Here is a 17,274-nt window from a genome sequence, read left to right as displayed (position 1 = left end):
AATCATCATTATCTAGTCTAGCAATGGCCATTATGAAACACCAGCAGGTTGTATTTGTAACAATAAACACCAACACCCCCGTATTTAACTACCCATCCAGTGCCAGACAGACAAGGGCTGAGTCTGTAGCCTGCGGTAACAGGAAATAGTAAAGGAAGAAGTGCACTGCAACTCCCATTCGTGTCCACTCGGGAGCTGGTAACCGGCAAGTATATATATTTTTTGATGGATTGATCAATTAGATATTACCATACCCAACAAACTAATGAATGACTAACAACAAATAACTACAGCCCATTGCCCAACACCCATTGGTTATCAATTCAATTTCGCCATCGACTGCTCCATACCTCATTCACTTCCATATCATATGGTCCAACACCAACCACCATAAGTGGAATGGGACTGGTGTGGACACTCGTCTGTCACAGATCCCATGCGCGTGTAATGGACCAATGAATGGTGACCATTGTCAATCTAAATATCTATCTATCTCAGTCTAACAGAGATAGATAGAGACACACAAACAAAGAGAAAGAAAGATAGATAGATATCACACCATCAAGATGGGAACACCTGATTGGCACAAGGCCTTACCTAACCCAGGTCTGTCTCTTTTCCAGATCGATAGTATTAATGGAACAAAAGGTTTGGTCCATGTTTTGTCCACAGATAGATGGTGAAGCGTGTGATTGTTTGTTTTGCGTGATCACTTTGGAGGACCATGGACACGGGCTTTGGGGGGACCTTTGCCCCAGCATGGTTCAACCAAGTGGGCGAGTGGTGTTGACGGAATGATGACCCTTTGCCAAGAGAATGAATGAATAATGTGATAGGCATCACATGGGGGTGATCAATTCATCTTGCCAATAATCAATCACCCCACGCAACAGACACATTAGGTCATTCCATTTGAATGAATGATTCAACCATCCATCTCCCTCCCTCTCTCTACCTGATTTATTAGAGCAAGCAACATCTGAACCTACCTACCTTGGGGCAATGCAATAACTCCACCGAGAGAGTGTAGCGGGCCAAAGCTTGAACAGACCTGAAGATTCATCTTAGTCGACTGTCTCTTCTCTCCCTCTCACTTGCCCCAACCAAGCTCCATCATTTAATAGCCACACGCCAATCAGACAGATATCGACCATCATCATAAACACACACAATCACGCGTGATAAACACACACACACAGCACTGTTACATCTTTATTGCCTTCTGTACATTTCTCTATTACCTTTTCTTGACTCTGAGACCGTGTCTCTTGTCCCGTTCATTCATTCAGTTACTCGGTTTGAACAGTCTTGGGTCCACCAACCTTTTTAAACAACCCATACTACCCAACCAACCAACATCCATACCAAACCAGACTATACCATACCCTTTGGCAAGAGATATAATTAACTACTCTAGCTCTACTACTATACTGTTCTGTCAATCATTCAATCACCCAACCATCATATCCTCCTTCTTCCGCCTCCGGACCACCACATCCCCAACAACCAGAACCACACGACACCCCTCACCACTCACTCATCCACCACTCACGCTCCTTCACTCCAATCAATCAATCGATCACTCAACATTACTGATCACTCAGTGTTTGTTCAGAGAAGAGTGAGAGACAGAGATAGACAGACTGACAGACAGATAGATAGGATATATATAACTTATATAATATTTAATCAATCAATACCAATCAATTTTAAACCCAAAGTTCCCATTTTTGATCATATAATATATAATGATTGATATCGATTGTGAACATTTGTCCATCGCCTCTGCCCTTGCCGCCGCCGCTCTTCCAAATCCATGTTCCACTGCCAATAACACTGAAGAGGATAATGGCCATCCATCCTACTCCTGTCCTTCCACCTCCACCGCCCCAGTCACTACAACCCACAAGAGGTCGCCTTCATCTTCCGCCCCCGCCACAGCCGTCATCAATGATTGCATGTCCAGCCTGATGTTCAGCGATCACAGCTTCCTTGACCTCGACAACCTATGTCCAACAGACCTATCTCTGTTCTCATGCACTGCCGTCAACCTCCTTGACCTCGACTTCCTATCCGAATCAAACCCTTCAACTCCTGGCTCCGACATCTCATCATCTGCCAGCGAGCCAACAACAACAACCTGTATATCTCTGCCAATCGCACAACCAACACCACTCCCAATCAACTACAACAACAATGTATATAATCAACCATCTCCAGTCTCCTCAACTGTATCAACTCCTCAATGTATCGTCTCATCCCCGCTCACACATCCATGTTCGCCAGTCTCCTCCCCAACGCTCTCCCCTCCACCCCTCACCTTTGCCACGGAGGACAGTCTCCAAAGCCCAGCTGCCCAATCAGCTCCCTCCACTGCCACTGCCACAGCCGCAGCCATCCAATACCAATACCAATACCTGGAACTCCAAGTCGTGTCTGGCGCGTACAAGTTCAGCATCTTCACGCCCTCACACCTCACCGTGCTCGAGCTGAAGCATCGCCTGTCATCCGAGTTCTCTGGCTTGTTTGGCAAACACATCACCGACAACCCTCTGTGCAGAGGACAGCTCGCCATCACTCGTCTGCGCGACAATCTCGGCAACGACCTGTCCTATACACAGAAAGTCGGCTCACTGTTGTCCAGCATGGACACCATCACCGCGGTGCAACCCGCCTCGCCAACTATATTCAATACCATATATCCAACTTCGTCTTCCCTTCAGAGCCATGTCAACAGCAGGGACAACATCATCAACAACAATAATAAGCGTCCCCTGTTGTCTACCAAGTCTCAAGAACAAGACGATGATCGTCATGATGTTCGTAATCATAAGAGTATGTACATTGTCAAGTCATTGTTTGCCTCGAGTTCCAACACTCACTTACCAATCGCCAAACATTATAGAAGTACGATTCGAACAACTATCAACACTTCCATCTGTTGGAAGTGCAATTACCAACTGCCCCTCTTCCTCCTCTTCCTCTTCCCCCTCCTCCGCCTCCACCTTGGACGCCACTGTTACACTTGGCAGTCCAACACTCTCAGTCGCGGTTGTAACCACTACAGCCTCAGCCACCTCTGCTGCTTCCGCTCCATCACCCAGCACCAAACATGGACCCTCATCACTAATGGATAGCATTCCAAAGGACTGCTTCTTGAGCTCCTCGTCCAACCAACACCATATCCTTTGAATCCAGAAGATGGACACAACCAATCCAACCCAATCCAAATGCAATCCATTCAAAGTGCCAATAAAGTGATTGTGCTTCAAGTTCAAGTTCATAAAGATGTCCTACGACTTCATTCCATTCCATTGTTGTACAAGGCAAGGCAATAGATGCGGGGGATGTGTATGTAAACGCTACAAGAGGTGGCGACTGACTGACTGGCCAACCAGACTAATCATCCATTGGCTTGGCCTTGGATGGTTCTTTTGATGCCAACTGGGCGGCAAGTGCCTCTTTGGTCCTGTCCTCATAGTTTCTGACGTCCTCCATCGTCCAGCCAAACCATTCGTCCAACCAGCAGTACACCTGTCTGTGGAACTTCATAAAGAGATCGCGCTCAATCCTAATCATCAGGTTCTCCACCTTGGTCTGGAAACCGAACCACTTGAACTCGACTGTTACCAATTTGTAGCAGCACATGACTGGATGTGCTGTGCTAGTCTGTTTGTTGTGCGATGTGTGTAAGTAGGAGCTCGGTGCTTAATGGATTCCATGAATGACTTACTCTCCACTCTCCATTGACCAATGGACCTCTGTTGGCCTTCTCCGATCTGACCAATGTTGGATCCTCCTCTGCCTTGTACTCCTTCTTATCCACAGCGTTTGTGATATCAACATATTCAACCTCTCTAGTCTTTAGCACCTTTTCTGAAAGGCCATGGATCTGTTGTGTTCGCGTGATTTTAATGCGTTAGATTGATCCATTCTGCGTGCCAACAACAATCAGTGGACATCAACAATGTGATAACTTACATTCTCTTGGGTACCATTGTCTTGAGCATGACGTGTCTCGATGATGAAGCTGAAGCTATCGCCCATAAATGGACTCTTTAGTACTGTCTTGCAGTATGGATAAGCATTCCAAGCCTTTTCCTCAAGTTTCAGTGCGCTTGCTGGGCATATCGCGCGTACCCATCCAGGTAGACGACTAATTTGATCGATTGATTGATTGAATGATTGATTGATTGAGTCAATCACTGTCAATGTAACCAACAATCATTAATGAATGACTTACTTTCCCAAGTGATATATCTTCTCAGTGTACTGTCCTTCACGCTGATCATCAGTGTATGGTTCGTTCTTGATGACTTCAACACCCTCACCTCCCGTTGTCTCTTGGGAGCTAGTCTTTGCCACAGAGTAAAGCTGTCCAACTCTATACTCCTCAACAGTCAATGGTAGAATTACACGAAACTCTGTTAATCTCATCTCTTCTAAAGTATCTAACTATCTCTTAACTTATAATCTATTTATATATATATATATATATATATTAAACTATAATAATATCTTTGCGTATCTGTTTGTTTGGCTTTGGTATGAAAGACTGGGTGAGTGAATGAACAAATGAATGGACAGATGAACAACAACCACCTTGCACTACAACGACGAATGAATAAGTAAGTACAATTGTGTGTATGTGTATGTATGTGTATATGTAGTGCTCTTTACGAATGACAACCTTTGCGAGGGTTGTAGCTTCACCTCACCTTGTTAGCTTGTTCAACCCACACCTCTCACTTCCAACAAACCTTCCATCCACATCCAACCCCACTTCTACTGTCAACTTCACAATCCCATAAGTTAGGAGCTGACTCCAACGACTCAACTACTGCTAGGCAGTCCTGTTTGATTGATAGACTAAAGGTTATTATTACAATTTATTATTACTACTATTATACATCAGACTCGCCAGAAGATCCTGTACTCTCCTTTTCTTGACCAGAACGAGTTGCTTGCATTGTGAGTACTGTTGGCTCAGCCAGACCTTGTTGGTCCATTGATTTACAGTCAGAGTCGGTAAAGTTGAGTTTGTTCATCTTCTCACTCCATTGTGCTGTCTCCTCCGTACGCTTGGACGCCTCCTTACGCTCGAATTTCGATGGCACCATTATGATATGCATCACAAAGATGAAGATGGCAAATGGTAGACGAGTGAGGAACATCCAGGCGACGGCACCTCCATTGCTCTTGGGCAGTATCTTGGTGCACACTATCATGGTGAGAGTGAACAACATTGCCGACAGAGACACGTACACGGTCAGCTTGGTGATCTTCTTGATCTTCTCCTTCACCAGGATGGCACTGTCACCATGTGCGGCAATGTGCGACACGAGATAGTACTCGCGCCAGATGAGGAAGCCTAATAGGATGTAGCCGCAGGTGATTCCCAGACCGTAGATACCGATGAACACGTTGGTGTACTTGGCTGGCCAGTAGATGGTGTCGGCAATGATCCAGCCAACAAAGTGCAGGACGATGAAGGCCACAATCACCCATTTGACAATGCGCACGGCACGCTGGTATGCGCTCTTGAAGTGGATGTTGATGATAATGTCGCACCAGTTCACCAGGATGAGCAGGTAGGCATTGACCCAGAATCCCACGCTAAACGTCAGTAACACGGCCATTGAGTAGAGTTCAACGACGCGTGCCAGCAACATTACATGGCGAACAAAGTTCAGGGTGCTTCCAATGGTCAGGAACACATTGCTCCAGTAGATGGCCGTTCTCCAAACTTTACGCATGGTATAGATTCGTCTTGAGCCCTCATACATTGAGGCGCCCCAAACTATCAAATAGATGGCAGCATATGCTTTACAGCCATCAACATGGCAATAACCAAGTACAACACTTGGATCACAATAACATTGAGGTGGTATCAATGTAGACATTGTAGGTGTAAGTATATATGAATGTATGTAAATATTAGTTGTAGTTGACGTTAATACAGTGGATGGTAGATAGATAGGTCGATTGATATTGGCATTGAACAGCGTCTATAGACTGGAGTATGAATGATTGAGTAATGGGTGATACTAGTATGTGTATTTATAGATGACGAACAGAAGACTGACAGGACAGACTCCCTCCTGTACATGGCATAAGGACAAACCAGACGATAAGAGTAGAGTATAGGAGAGGGATGATCACCATCCTCTCACGAGTTGTCAGAAGAGAGTACAGAAGATAGACAGACACTGAGATACTAAGTGTTGATTGATGAATGAATGGATGGATTGGATTGATGGATGATGTGTGATGATGATGATGATACATCCAGATGCCAAGAATGGCTCATGTATTCTCATGTGTTATCATTGAGAACATTGGAGAGAAGGGGCCTGCAAGGGTAGGGGGTTTGCCCTTAGGGTTGGCGAACAGGCAAACTGGCCTGACGTGTAGGGGTGCCCGATCACTGGCCATTCCACAAATCTCCTGTGATGTGCTCAAAATACTTCACAGGTTGGGAAGTTGGTTCACCAACATGTATGGGCGATTAGCATACTACAGACCTATTGTGAGGTTCAAGCCAGCTCTTGTTTATGTCTGGAAAGGTCTGGTCTGGTCATGGTCAGGTTCATGTCTACTGTCAACAAACGGGTTGTTACATGGCGATGAGATAATCAAAGTGTAAATGAGTTAGGTAGGTCATCACTTGTTGATTTTCAAGGTCGTTTTATTCAAACAAACAAACTACTAACTACTTTGATTGAATGATTGTGTGTGTGTGTATATGTGTGCGAATGATTTTGATTGGATCACCTGAAAGGTCGTGATTGAAATGGTTTGAAGTTTGGTGATGGTGTTGTTCCTTCTCTACTACATTCTACTAACACCTACACCAACAACAAATAATAAATGACATTGGACCTCATCGATTGATGGATGCATCTCAATCACAGAGTCCTCCTTCCTTCTAACTCTTAACCAAGTTATATGATGTCGCATGAACTTATTTATCATTCCATTCAATTCAATTCAAACCAAACAACCTAACACTTCAAGAACTACCAACATCCCCTGGGATGTAGTTAATTTCTTTCCTTTAGATTGATAGATATTAGATTATTATTAACTATTTTAAACAGATATATTATAATTAAACAAGTACATTTAAATAATAATATCTTTTTTGGTCCTCAACACAACCAACTAATGCGTTATTTTGGGCGAAAGAAGATTCTTTTGACTGTTTTTTTGGTGCCAGGCTTCTTTCTCCACCTCTTCTCTCGACATGCGGCAGGGATGTGTCCTTTGTGTTTTGTCCAAAGGTTCCCCCATTTACTCTCGTAACCTTCGTACAACTTATATACACATAATAACAAATATATATTTATATATCTAATTGTAATATACTACTAATACTACTTATAAATTTTATATTAAATGATGAACGACGCATTCCATTGGACCTATCATGGTCAGATTATTCTGTTTAAGGGATGGATAACAGATAGTGCAGGTGCCTATATTGGTACCCTGATATTCGTCTTCTTCATGGGACTCTTCTCAGAGTTCCTTACATCCTACAGACATTCATTGAATTGTAAGTCTCACACTGACAATCAATCAATCGCTCACTCACTAACTAACACACATTCACACACTCAAACATCATCAATCAGACGACAAATCACAAATTGAAGAGACCACTGCTTTGATCAACTCAGACACTGAAGGCTCACCAGCTACTCAAACATCGTCTATTGTAAAGACATGGACACTGTTTAGAGCCACGCACTATTGGAAGACCATCACTCATATCATTCAGTATGTAATCAATTACTTTATCATGCTTATGGTCATGTCGTTCAATGCAGGCATAGGTATCTGTGCACTCGGTGGCATAGGCACCGGCTACTTCTTCTTTGGCAAAAGACGTGTTGCCGATCAAATCGCAGAGGAAGAGCTCTGCCACTAGTTAGTTAATGTATCCCATCAACTCCACTCAATTCAACAACAAACACATCAGCGCGAGCGACTTCTCCTTCTTTCCCCTCCTTCCAACATCTTCTTCTTCCTCCACCAATCAACCCCTCAGTCCTCCCTCTACGTCCAACCATCTACTCCAGGGTTGATCAATAAAGTCCTCCTCCTCCTCCTCCATCCTCCCCTTCCTCCCCTTCCCCTTCCCCTTCCTCCCCTCATCCATCACCCTTTCATCTCTAATCCCTCCCCAACTCTTGGTCCCAAAGGCTGAATGGTAAGTAAGTAGACATGACAAGATGCGAGGTGTGATAAACATTCAATCAATCAATCAATCAATTTGGAACTTAATGAGTGACGATGATAATCAATAAATTGGGAAGTCAATCACGCTTGGATGGTCTGCCAACGACATTATTGTTGTTGGCAGTCCGCTCAAGCGTTTAATGGCCACTCTTGATACAATAATTCAATGACAATCAATGTTGTGTTCTTGGTAGTGTACTTTGGCAATTACTTTACACGATCAGATGGGATTTGGAACATAAGATTGAACCAAAGAACTTTAATAATAATATAAATAAAATTATACACGACTTCCCTGCCAGTCTGAAGCGCGTTGACGCTCCATAACAATGACAAGACGGATAGTCAGGCGTTTGAAATCATTGATTGGAGTGATGTAGGCAGGTTACTTGGCAGCAGTGGCCTTCTTCTTGTCGGCATCCTTATCTTTCTTCTTGAAAAGTCCCCAACTTGACTTCCTCTCTGTTGTTGGCTTGGGTGCCTTTGCCGCCGTCGATGCAGTTGATGACTTCTTTGCAACTGGTTGCTTGACAAACGCAGCCCTGAGTGCATCGGCAAACAGTTCATTGACTCCAAATCCAGTAAGTGCGGAGCACTCCAAGAACTTGACTGCTGCCACCTCCTTTGCCAGTGCTTCTCCCTCTTCGCGTGTTACTGGCTTCTGTGACTCGGGCAGTGTGGCCAGGTACTTTTTGTCGTCTCGCAGGTCAGTCTTTGTGGCGACCAACAGCACTGGAGTATTTGCATTGTGCTGGCTGATCTCCTTCAGCCACTTGTACTTTATGTTATCAAACGAGTCCCTATTGACTGCTGAGTAACACAACAAGAATACATCAGTCTGTTCCAAGTATGATTGATTGATTGAGTGAGTGAGTGATTGAGTAAGGTTGATTAAATGATTGAATGAGTGATTGGACGTACCTGTGGATATGACAATGGTCTAAGGTTATCGTAGTCCTCTTGTCCAGCTGTATCCCAGAGTACCAAGTTCACTGGTTTGTTCTCATACATTTCCAAACAGTTAAAGTTGTCTAATTTCCAAACGATCGGATGATCCAAAGTTAGTATCCATCATTCAATCAAACATTTGATCCAATTCACTTACCAAATACAGTTGGTACGTATTCCCTTGGGAATGCCTTTGTAGTATAAAGGATCAACAATGATGTCTGTTCATTGATTGATTGATGGATTGTGGAGTGATTGATTAGTTTGAGGGATAAGTGTGATATAGTATGTCATAGATGACATCTTCTTACCTTTCCAACAGCGCCATCTCCTACAACCACAACCTTGACAGTCTTCTTTATACCAGTTGTTGCCATTTTATTGTTGTATGTATGTTATATATCTGTATATATCTTAATTATGTGTATGTACAAGTACAGAATTAGTATCTAACTGTGTCGTTTGTAGTAATGTAAATGTAAATGTTTACTGTGTTGATAACAATACACTCTAAGACAATACTCCTTGGAATCCTTTGGCGGGTGAATGATGTAACATGTCGTGCAGCTATTGTTGATCACAAAGGAGGAGGACCACAGACTGGACCCATTCGCGCTTTTGCTTGGGCACAAACCTTTTCAATGAACGGCACACCCCTTTTTGCTTTCTTACTTTGCCCCAATAACGCTCCATGTAGTGATCACCAATGTATCCTTTTTATCACAGGATTATTAGAACAACAACACATCATTCTTTTATCTTCGTACATGTTTTTTTCTTGTTTGAGATATAAATAGTGTCTCATTGATTGATTGACTTATGATCATACTCTTTTAATAAATAACCATTGATAATGAATGGATGGATTGAGGACATGAGGACACGCAGATGGTGATGGATGTAGGATTAGTTGTTGATTGCCTTGGCAAGTTGCTGTGCAAACTCGTTGTGCTTGTCGTTGTTGAATATGCCAACTGGTGGATCGGCAACATCGTTCTGTTTGGCCGATTGAGTGCACACGGCCACACCCATAACACCTGGTATCACCAAGATCATCACGCCACTATCACTCTGGATTGACAGCAGTTCATACTTCTGTTGTTCGGCACCGTTGTTCAATCTCTTTGTGAGTGGATCAACGTTGTTATTCTTCAATGACGACAGTATTCTATTTACAATCTCTTTGCTGGCCAAGCACCTATATTGATTGGAATGATTCCAGTGTTAGTGATTGATTGATTGATTGGAATGATTCCAAAGTTGTGTGGATGGTCGCGAGACTTACGATTTGGTCAAAGGACTTATTCCATCAGCGGCAAAGGTTACAGCAAGTGTTGCTATTTGAGACGTGCTCAACTGGATCGCGTTGAGTTGGTAATAAATATCAATGATCTCGTCTGGCTGTTTCAGAAGTCCGGCACTCTTGAGCAAGTGCGCCGTGGTCACCTCATCAGAGGCATCAGCCTTTTGTGATAGGTAGCAGCCCATGTCACAGGCCACATGACCCTTGACCAGCTTCTGGATGCGTGCGAGCAGGTGTGAGATCCTGGCCGAGGCGTTGGGATACTTTTGGGAGAGCAGGTGTGACTCGGTCAGCGCGGCGCCCTGGCAAAAGGCGTTGTGCACCTTCTTCTGCTGTGTGAATGGGCGATCGAAGCGCGACTCGAGTGGCTGGTCGCCAATGTACTTGTCGACCTCATCCTGGCCAATCTCGTCGGCGAGGATACAGTAGATGTAGGGCCAGACCACCTGGAACAGGGGGATGCGGACGCTGTGGGCCAGCTCGTTGTCGTTGCTCCATTGCTTGCCGTCGACGCTACATGCAGAGACGGAAAGGAACGACTCGGCCAGCTCGGGGTACTGATGACCAAATGTGCTCTTGGGCAGGGAGATTGATGACACCTGCTTCGTGACAGCGGCCAGCTCCTTGAAAATTGAGTCGTATGGGGAGGCTGGGGCTTGGGCTGGAGCTGGGGTTGATGCTGGCGATGATGTCGTCTGCGGTGAACGTTGTTGCTTAGTTGGGGATGGTACTATTGTTACAGGTGTTGGTTGTTCGTCTGGTGTCGCTGGCGATGGCGTTGGCTCCACTGCTACAACGGCAGCAGGTGCAGGTGCGGGTGCAGGTGTAGTGGCAGGCTGTTCGATGGCTGCGGCCACTGCTGGTGCTGGTGGTGTTTGGATTGATGCTGGCTCTGGTACAGGCGCTGGGACAGCTGGTGCAGCTGGCTTGGGAGGTGGAGCCTCCTTGCGCACGACCACTGGCTTGGGCTTGGCAGCAACTGGTGGGGCTGGCGATGGTGTGGCGACAGAGTCTGTTGTGTTGTTGTTGGCAGCTGGGGCATCTGTGTTGCTTGCTGCTGGCTGTTGTGGAGCTGCAGCTGAGGGTGGTGGGACGGGCTTGGGCTTGGGCACCAGCTTGATGACTGGTCTGGGAGGTGCCTTCTCTTTGTTGGATCCGTCGTCATCGAGCTGTGGTAGGTTGATCTGTGCTCCTGCCGCTGCTGGTGTTGAAGGTGATGAGGCTGATGCCTGTTCGCCTGATGCAGCCGCCGCAACTGGACGTGGCACAAGCTTCTTTATCATTGGTGGCTTGGGCTTCATGACAACCGGTTGTGGCTGCTGTGTTGGCTGTGATTGTGGCTGCTGCTGTTGTTGCTCAGCTGCGCTGATGTCTGCCAAAGGTGGTGGTCCAATCTCGCCAGAGGTTGAGATAACCGCTGGACTGCCGGCAGCACCTGCGCCTCCACTTGAGGGAGCAGGGGCTGCTGTGTTTGGTGTTGGGTTGGCGCGTCTTGGCGCTGGGGGTGGTGGCTTGACCCTCTCAGCCGAGCTACCCTCCTCATTGTCGATGCTGGTGACAGGTGGTGCTGGAGCCTCTGCTGCTCTCTTGGCTGGGGCCAGAGAGAAGAACTGTGCTCGAATCTTGTCGCGATCGGACTTGTTAGCCATGGCTGGGCCACCGCTGCTACTCTTCTCCTTGATCTCCTTGGCGATCGCAGCAGCAGGGTTGAATGGGCTGACGCCTGTGGGCACTCTGGGCTGTGGAGCTGCAGCAGGGGCCTCAGAAGACTCGGTCGACTCGTCAGATGCTTCACCCAACATCTCATTAAAGTTGCCCGAGCTTGAAAGTGGCGACACAGAGTAGTACTGTGACCTCATCTTTTCACGCTCCTCGCGCTCCTCTGGCGACAACAAACATGAAGCTCTCGATCTTGAAGGTGGCTTGCGGCCACGAGCGGCCACAGGCTTCTTGACATGCTCCAACTTTTGAGAGTCTGGCGATCTAATCTCGCTCAATATAGCATCCGCATTAAAGTCCTCATCCTCTGCGTCGGCGTCTGTGGTTGGCGACGCTGGGCGTGGTGCTGAAGTTGGTGCGGCGGCTGGAGCGCTCGTTGGTGCTGGGGTCGAATTCTGTTGGAAGTTTCTTGGAGGCTGCTGTGGCTTATCCTTCTCCTTGTCCTTGGATGATGTTTGTGGCGCCTCCTTGATCTCCTCGACAAAGGTGTGCGAGAACCATCCTTGCTTGCCCTGTGCGTTGACTCCTTGCCACCATCCAGTGTTGTCCTTGGCCAGGATTGTAATCGTCTCGCCGGCTGTCAGTCCCAACTCTCCGGCTTCCTCTGTCTCAAAGTCGAACAAGACAATAGCACGTATCTTGTTGTCCTTTTGATGATGTGATGACTTCTCCGATGAGTCCATGCCATGGATGGCCGAGATGATCTTTAGTGGCTTCTTGAACAAGGACTTGAGTCCACCTCCACTGCTGCCCTTCTCAGACGTCTCTTGATGCTGTTGTTGCTGTTGCTGGGGTGGAGGTGGCTGTGGCTTGCTCTGTTGAGGTGGGGGATTGGAAGCTGCTGGCTGAGCAGGGGTTGGGGCTGGTGCTGGAGCTGGGGCAGATGCTGCCGCAGGAGTTGGAGCTGGTGCTTGAACCTGAGGTGCTGGTACAGGTACTGGTGCTGGAGCTGGTGTTGATGATGATGAGGAAGATGAAGTTGAATCAGTGGAGGTGGTAGAGTATGTTCGTGCAACAGGTGGTGGCTTCTTGACCACAGGCTTTGAGACCTCCTTGTCTGGTGATTGTACAGCAATTGGCGTGGGCGCTGGTGCTGGAGTGTTGCTCTCACTATCTGATGATGATGCTGATGATGATGTTGCTGGTGCTGGTGCTGGTGATTGTGCTGGTCCATTGTTGGCCTCTTTAACCTCATCCTTTGAAAGTGCGGCAGTCTTTCTCAAGTTCAACTTGTTCTTCAACTCTGCACCCATAATGTTAATGCCTCCAATACGAGCCATCGAGTTCATTGTCTGTGACTCCTCCGACTTGGCAAGCTCCTGAGATAGATCAACATCTGTGATTGATTGATTGATTGGAATCATTCCAAGGTAAGTATGTGCTCACTTTGATGACAATAAACATCGTACATACCCTCTGGAGGTTGATAATCTGCATCGTAGGCCTCAACAAAGTTGCTTGGGAACACACCGGTCTGCTCGAGTTTGGAGCCCTCCCACCAGCCCGACTCGTCTTTCTCTATGATGAGTACCAGTTCGTTGACCCAGAGCGGGGCAAGCTCGCCCTCGTCTCCCTGGCCGGCATAGTCGTAGACAACACGTGCACGCTGGTGGTGGGTGGCGTCGGCCAGCAGCATTGGCCACTTGTTGGCCTGCTGAGCCTTCTCCATGTAGATCAGTGCTATATTTTCCTTGAGCACCACCTTTGTGCCCTTGACCGGGGCAAACAGCGTGCCCTCGATGTGAGTCACACAGCCCACCACACCGACCGACACTGTAACATTGTCCGCCGAGAGGTCTGACACTATATCCGAACGTGTCGTGTTATCCGGTAGGTCGATACTGATGACCACATTATTATTGGATTGATACCACTTATATAATGACATTATTGTTGTTGTCAACCTTATATTCTGTTTGTTCTATATTATTGATTGAGTGATTCGTCGTTCCAATGATTAGTCGGGGGTCCAACTTGGACTTGGGTCTGTGTGGTGGGGTGGCCCACACTCAAACAATGGGGCCTATCCCAAAGGACTCGCGAGTCCTGACGCCCTAAACACATAATACAAAGTAACTAGTACTACTTACATTCTTGTTTAGATTGGTTGTCTTTTAATTTGTAAACTAATAATACATGTATTTGAATAAATAGAGTCAAATGTCTTTCTTGTATCCAATGACTTTGATTGATTGATTGAATGAATGAATGGAATAATCCAATATCTATCTATCTATCTGAGTGTCTATCTGTCTATCTCTATCTCCTGTCTACTTGGTTTTGTTGGGCATGTACAAGAATGAATGAATGAATGAATGAATGTCCTAAAGCAAGATGATTCTCTTTTATTGGTCCCTTCTTTCTCATTCATGGTTGGTTTGGTTTGTTGATTGCAAAATAAATTGATAAAAACATCCAAAATTAAATATCCACAGTGACTCCATCCCAAATGGCTTCCAATGCCTTTGTTAGGTCCTTTGAGTGTTTATGCGTCTGTTTGAGTCTGTGTGTGTTTGTGTGTGTGTGTTTGGATGGATGATTAGAATAAAGGATCGGTCAATAACTAACATAGTGTGTTGGCAACACCAATTATCTGTTGTTTATCATTGTGTGTATGTGTCATCACAATCACTCATTCAATCAATCAAACATTCAATCAATCAAATAACAAACATTTTAACTTTGGTGTTTCCAGAGGTGATTAAATAAACATCACTCATCAATAAAAGAGACCCTCCAACACAATGAACAATCAACAGTTTGATACTATGTTCATTGTGTTGGAGGGTCTCACAGTGAGAGACATTGAGAGAGGACCTATCATTGCAACAGTTTCCAAAGTGATGTCACACACATTTCACAAACCTATTCTTAGCAACTCATATCTTCACTCTCTGTTGACTATCAAACTCGAACGAAAAGTCTCGACCAGTCGACCTGTTTCGTTTGGGTTATGTGGGTGGTGTGATTAATAGACGACACACTTGGATGAATGGGGGGTGATTGATTGACCGATTGTCACCCACCTAGAGCATCGACTGAAGTTACTCATTTGTTGTCTCTCTTACAATACCTTTCATTATTGTTATTATTATTATCAACATCAACATTAATCAACAACAACAAATAATAATATTAATATTTACTTTTGATTTATTGATTATTAGTTACTCAACAAACAACCAATAACTAATAACTAATAAATAATAAATATTAATATATATATAAACAACAACAAACAATGATTACAACAACATCGAACAGGCCAACCGACGGTAATAGTTCAGATGTAAATGTTCCCAATTCCACTCCTTATGGAGTGATGACCGTCTTTCAACCACAACAACAACAACAACAACAACAACAACCATCATTAGACCTTCAATTACCAATGATTCCATTTGACAACAACTTCAATCTGGAGAATTATATGAAGATCGATGCATATGGTCGCAGAGTATTCCCTCGCTTTCCAGCTTTGTGTCGCGAGCAGATCGCACCTTATCTTCAACAGTTCATCAACAAGGAGATATCCAGAACATTGGGCAATCTACAATTGAACAAGGAGACATTCAAAGACATATTCCTCATGGTCATCAATGGTGTAATATCCGATGTTGATGCACTCATTACCTGCGTCAAACTCAAGTATAACTTTATATTGAGTGCACAACAGGCTACTGCTGCGGCAGCAGTAGCCCAGATACCTCAAGTTCAGGCACCTTTGGTACAATCACAACCCCAACCTCAGGTAACACCTCCACCTCAAGTACAGACACCTCCACCTCAAGTTGTACAACCTCCTCCAGTGGACCAAGCTCAAACAAAGATAACTACAGTTGCCACTCGTCCATCCACTCCTCCTCCCACCCTCCCTCCACCAGAGGCGCCACGTGTTGATTCGGATATGCCGCCAGAGCACCTCGTCGAGAGGATACGCGGCCAATTTGCACTGACACCAAACAGTCCTCCACACTTACGCAAGACCATCAGCAACTTTGAGGAGTTGTTCATGGCCAGAGTCAATGACAAGCAGTTGATACAACTGTTCATCAGTGGCCTTCGCTTTCCAAATCAGATCGAGCAGATATCCAGGCACTACCCTGGTGGACACCGGCCATCGACATGGGCCAAGTTCAAGGAATGCATATTCTTGGCCTACGACAGGAATCCAGACACCTATCCCGCCCAGTTTCTACTCAAACTCACCAAGGCCAATGTCAATGGACCTGGCACTCGTTACAACCACGAGTTCATGGAGGCGTTGAAGCTGAACGAGTTGAGACCAAGTCCATTTGTTATCCGGCTGTATGTACTGTCGCTGCGACCCGAGTATCGAGATGACACATTCATTGCCAACGCCGCCAAAGAATGTGGAGATTCTTCCAGAGACTATGAACACAGGCTCAACCAGCTGATGAAGCGTGGCGAGGAGCTTTACAACCTCAACATTAGGAAATTCCACGAGAGAAATGGCGTCGCTCAAGCGAAAAAGGACGGTGACAGGGACAGAGATAGAGGAAGAGACAGAAGTAGAAGCAGAGAACGAAGTAGGGATAGGAAGAGGAGCAGGAGTAGAAGCAGGAGCAGAAGCAGAAGCAGAGACAGGAAGAGGAGCAGCAGAAGTTCCGAGAGAAGTAGTAGGAGCAAGTATGATAGAAGTAGGAGCAGGAGTGGTAGTAGAGGTAGGCATGACAAATCAAAGAGCAAAGATAGAAGCAGAAGTAGGAGTAGGAGCAAGAGCAGAGATAGAGAAAGAGACAGAGACAGAGACAGAAAGATTAATAGGGTCGATGAAGCAGTGCCAAGCATTCTCAAATGGAAACCAGTTTATCATAGGAAGTCCAACGCTCGCAATGTATGTTGGAGGTGTGGCAGTACTGAACACACTGATGAAAGTTGCTCTGGCAAGGGCAAGAGCAACAACAGCCTCAGTGGTAGTACAGGTAGCAGCAGCAAGCAAGGTAGTAGTAGTAGCAAAGGTAGTGGAAGTGGTGGAAGTGGACATACCAATGGCAACACAACGACAACAATGATCACTCTTCCACGACCAACTTCAC

At 45.7% G+C, this 17,274-nt stretch overlaps 7 protein-coding genes across 7 annotated transcripts; 3 read left to right on the top strand and 4 right to left on the bottom strand.

The window, feature by feature from the left end:
- Nucleotides 1-1,748: 1,748 nt before the first annotated feature.
- SAMD00019534_041010 (hypothetical protein) lies at nucleotides 1,749-3,192 on the top strand (the record flags this gene model as incomplete). The annotated part of the gene is made up of 3 exons (XM_012900606.1): nucleotides 1,749-2,142; nucleotides 2,221-2,835; nucleotides 2,906-3,192. 3 exons carry the CDS (start codon nucleotides 1,749-1,751, stop codon nucleotides 3,190-3,192), a joined length of 1,296 nt encoding a protein of 431 aa, XP_012756060.1.
- Nucleotides 3,193-3,399: 207 nt separating this feature from the next.
- Nucleotides 3,400-4,437, bottom strand: SAMD00019534_041000 (hypothetical protein; the record flags this gene model as incomplete). The annotated part of the gene is made up of 4 exons (XM_012900605.1): nucleotides 3,400-3,669; nucleotides 3,734-3,892; nucleotides 3,982-4,156; nucleotides 4,244-4,437. The coding sequence occupies 4 exons, from the start codon at nucleotides 4,435-4,437 to the stop codon at nucleotides 3,400-3,402; spliced, it is 798 nt and encodes a 265-aa protein (XP_012756059.1).
- Nucleotides 4,438-4,904: 467 nt separating this feature from the next.
- Nucleotides 4,905-5,903, bottom strand: SAMD00019534_040990 (hypothetical protein; the record flags this gene model as incomplete). The annotated part of the gene is made up of 1 exon (XM_012900604.1): nucleotides 4,905-5,903. One exon carries the CDS (start codon nucleotides 5,901-5,903, stop codon nucleotides 4,905-4,907), a length of 999 nt encoding a protein of 332 aa, XP_012756058.1.
- A 1,498-nt stretch (nucleotides 5,904-7,401) lies between these two features.
- SAMD00019534_040980 (hypothetical protein) lies at nucleotides 7,402-7,933 on the top strand (the record flags this gene model as incomplete). The annotated part of the gene is made up of 2 exons (XM_012900603.1): nucleotides 7,402-7,558; nucleotides 7,638-7,933. 2 exons carry the CDS (start codon nucleotides 7,402-7,404, stop codon nucleotides 7,931-7,933), a joined length of 453 nt encoding a protein of 150 aa, XP_012756057.1.
- Nucleotides 7,934-8,629: 696 nt separating this feature from the next.
- Nucleotides 8,630-9,569, bottom strand: SAMD00019534_040970 (hypothetical protein; the record flags this gene model as incomplete). Its single annotated transcript, XM_012900602.1, has 4 exons — nucleotides 8,630-9,082; nucleotides 9,166-9,275; nucleotides 9,350-9,413; nucleotides 9,504-9,569. 4 exons carry the CDS (start codon nucleotides 9,567-9,569, stop codon nucleotides 8,630-8,632), a joined length of 693 nt encoding a protein of 230 aa, XP_012756056.1.
- A 529-nt stretch (nucleotides 9,570-10,098) lies between these two features.
- Nucleotides 10,099-14,102, bottom strand: SAMD00019534_040960 (hypothetical protein; the record flags this gene model as incomplete). The annotated part of the gene is made up of 3 exons (XM_012900601.1): nucleotides 10,099-10,390; nucleotides 10,478-13,550; nucleotides 13,628-14,102. 3 exons carry the CDS (start codon nucleotides 14,100-14,102, stop codon nucleotides 10,099-10,101), a joined length of 3,840 nt encoding a protein of 1,279 aa, XP_012756055.1.
- A 1,434-nt stretch (nucleotides 14,103-15,536) lies between these two features.
- Nucleotides 15,537-16,612, top strand: SAMD00019534_040950 (hypothetical protein; the record flags this gene model as incomplete). Its single annotated transcript, XM_012900600.1, has 2 exons — nucleotides 15,537-16,522; nucleotides 16,585-16,612. 2 exons carry the CDS (start codon nucleotides 15,537-15,539, stop codon nucleotides 16,610-16,612), a joined length of 1,014 nt encoding a protein of 337 aa, XP_012756054.1.
- Between the last annotated feature and the right edge of the window lie 662 nt (nucleotides 16,613-17,274).

This window comes from Acytostelium subglobosum (assembly GCF_000787575.1).
Source record: "Acytostelium subglobosum LB1 DNA, scaffold: scaffold7, whole genome shotgun sequence".
NCBI lineage: Eukaryota > Evosea > Eumycetozoa > Acytosteliales > Acytosteliaceae > Acytostelium > Acytostelium subglobosum.
Note: the sequence above shows the minus strand (reverse complement) of the source record. Positions and strands in the feature narration are given on the sequence as shown.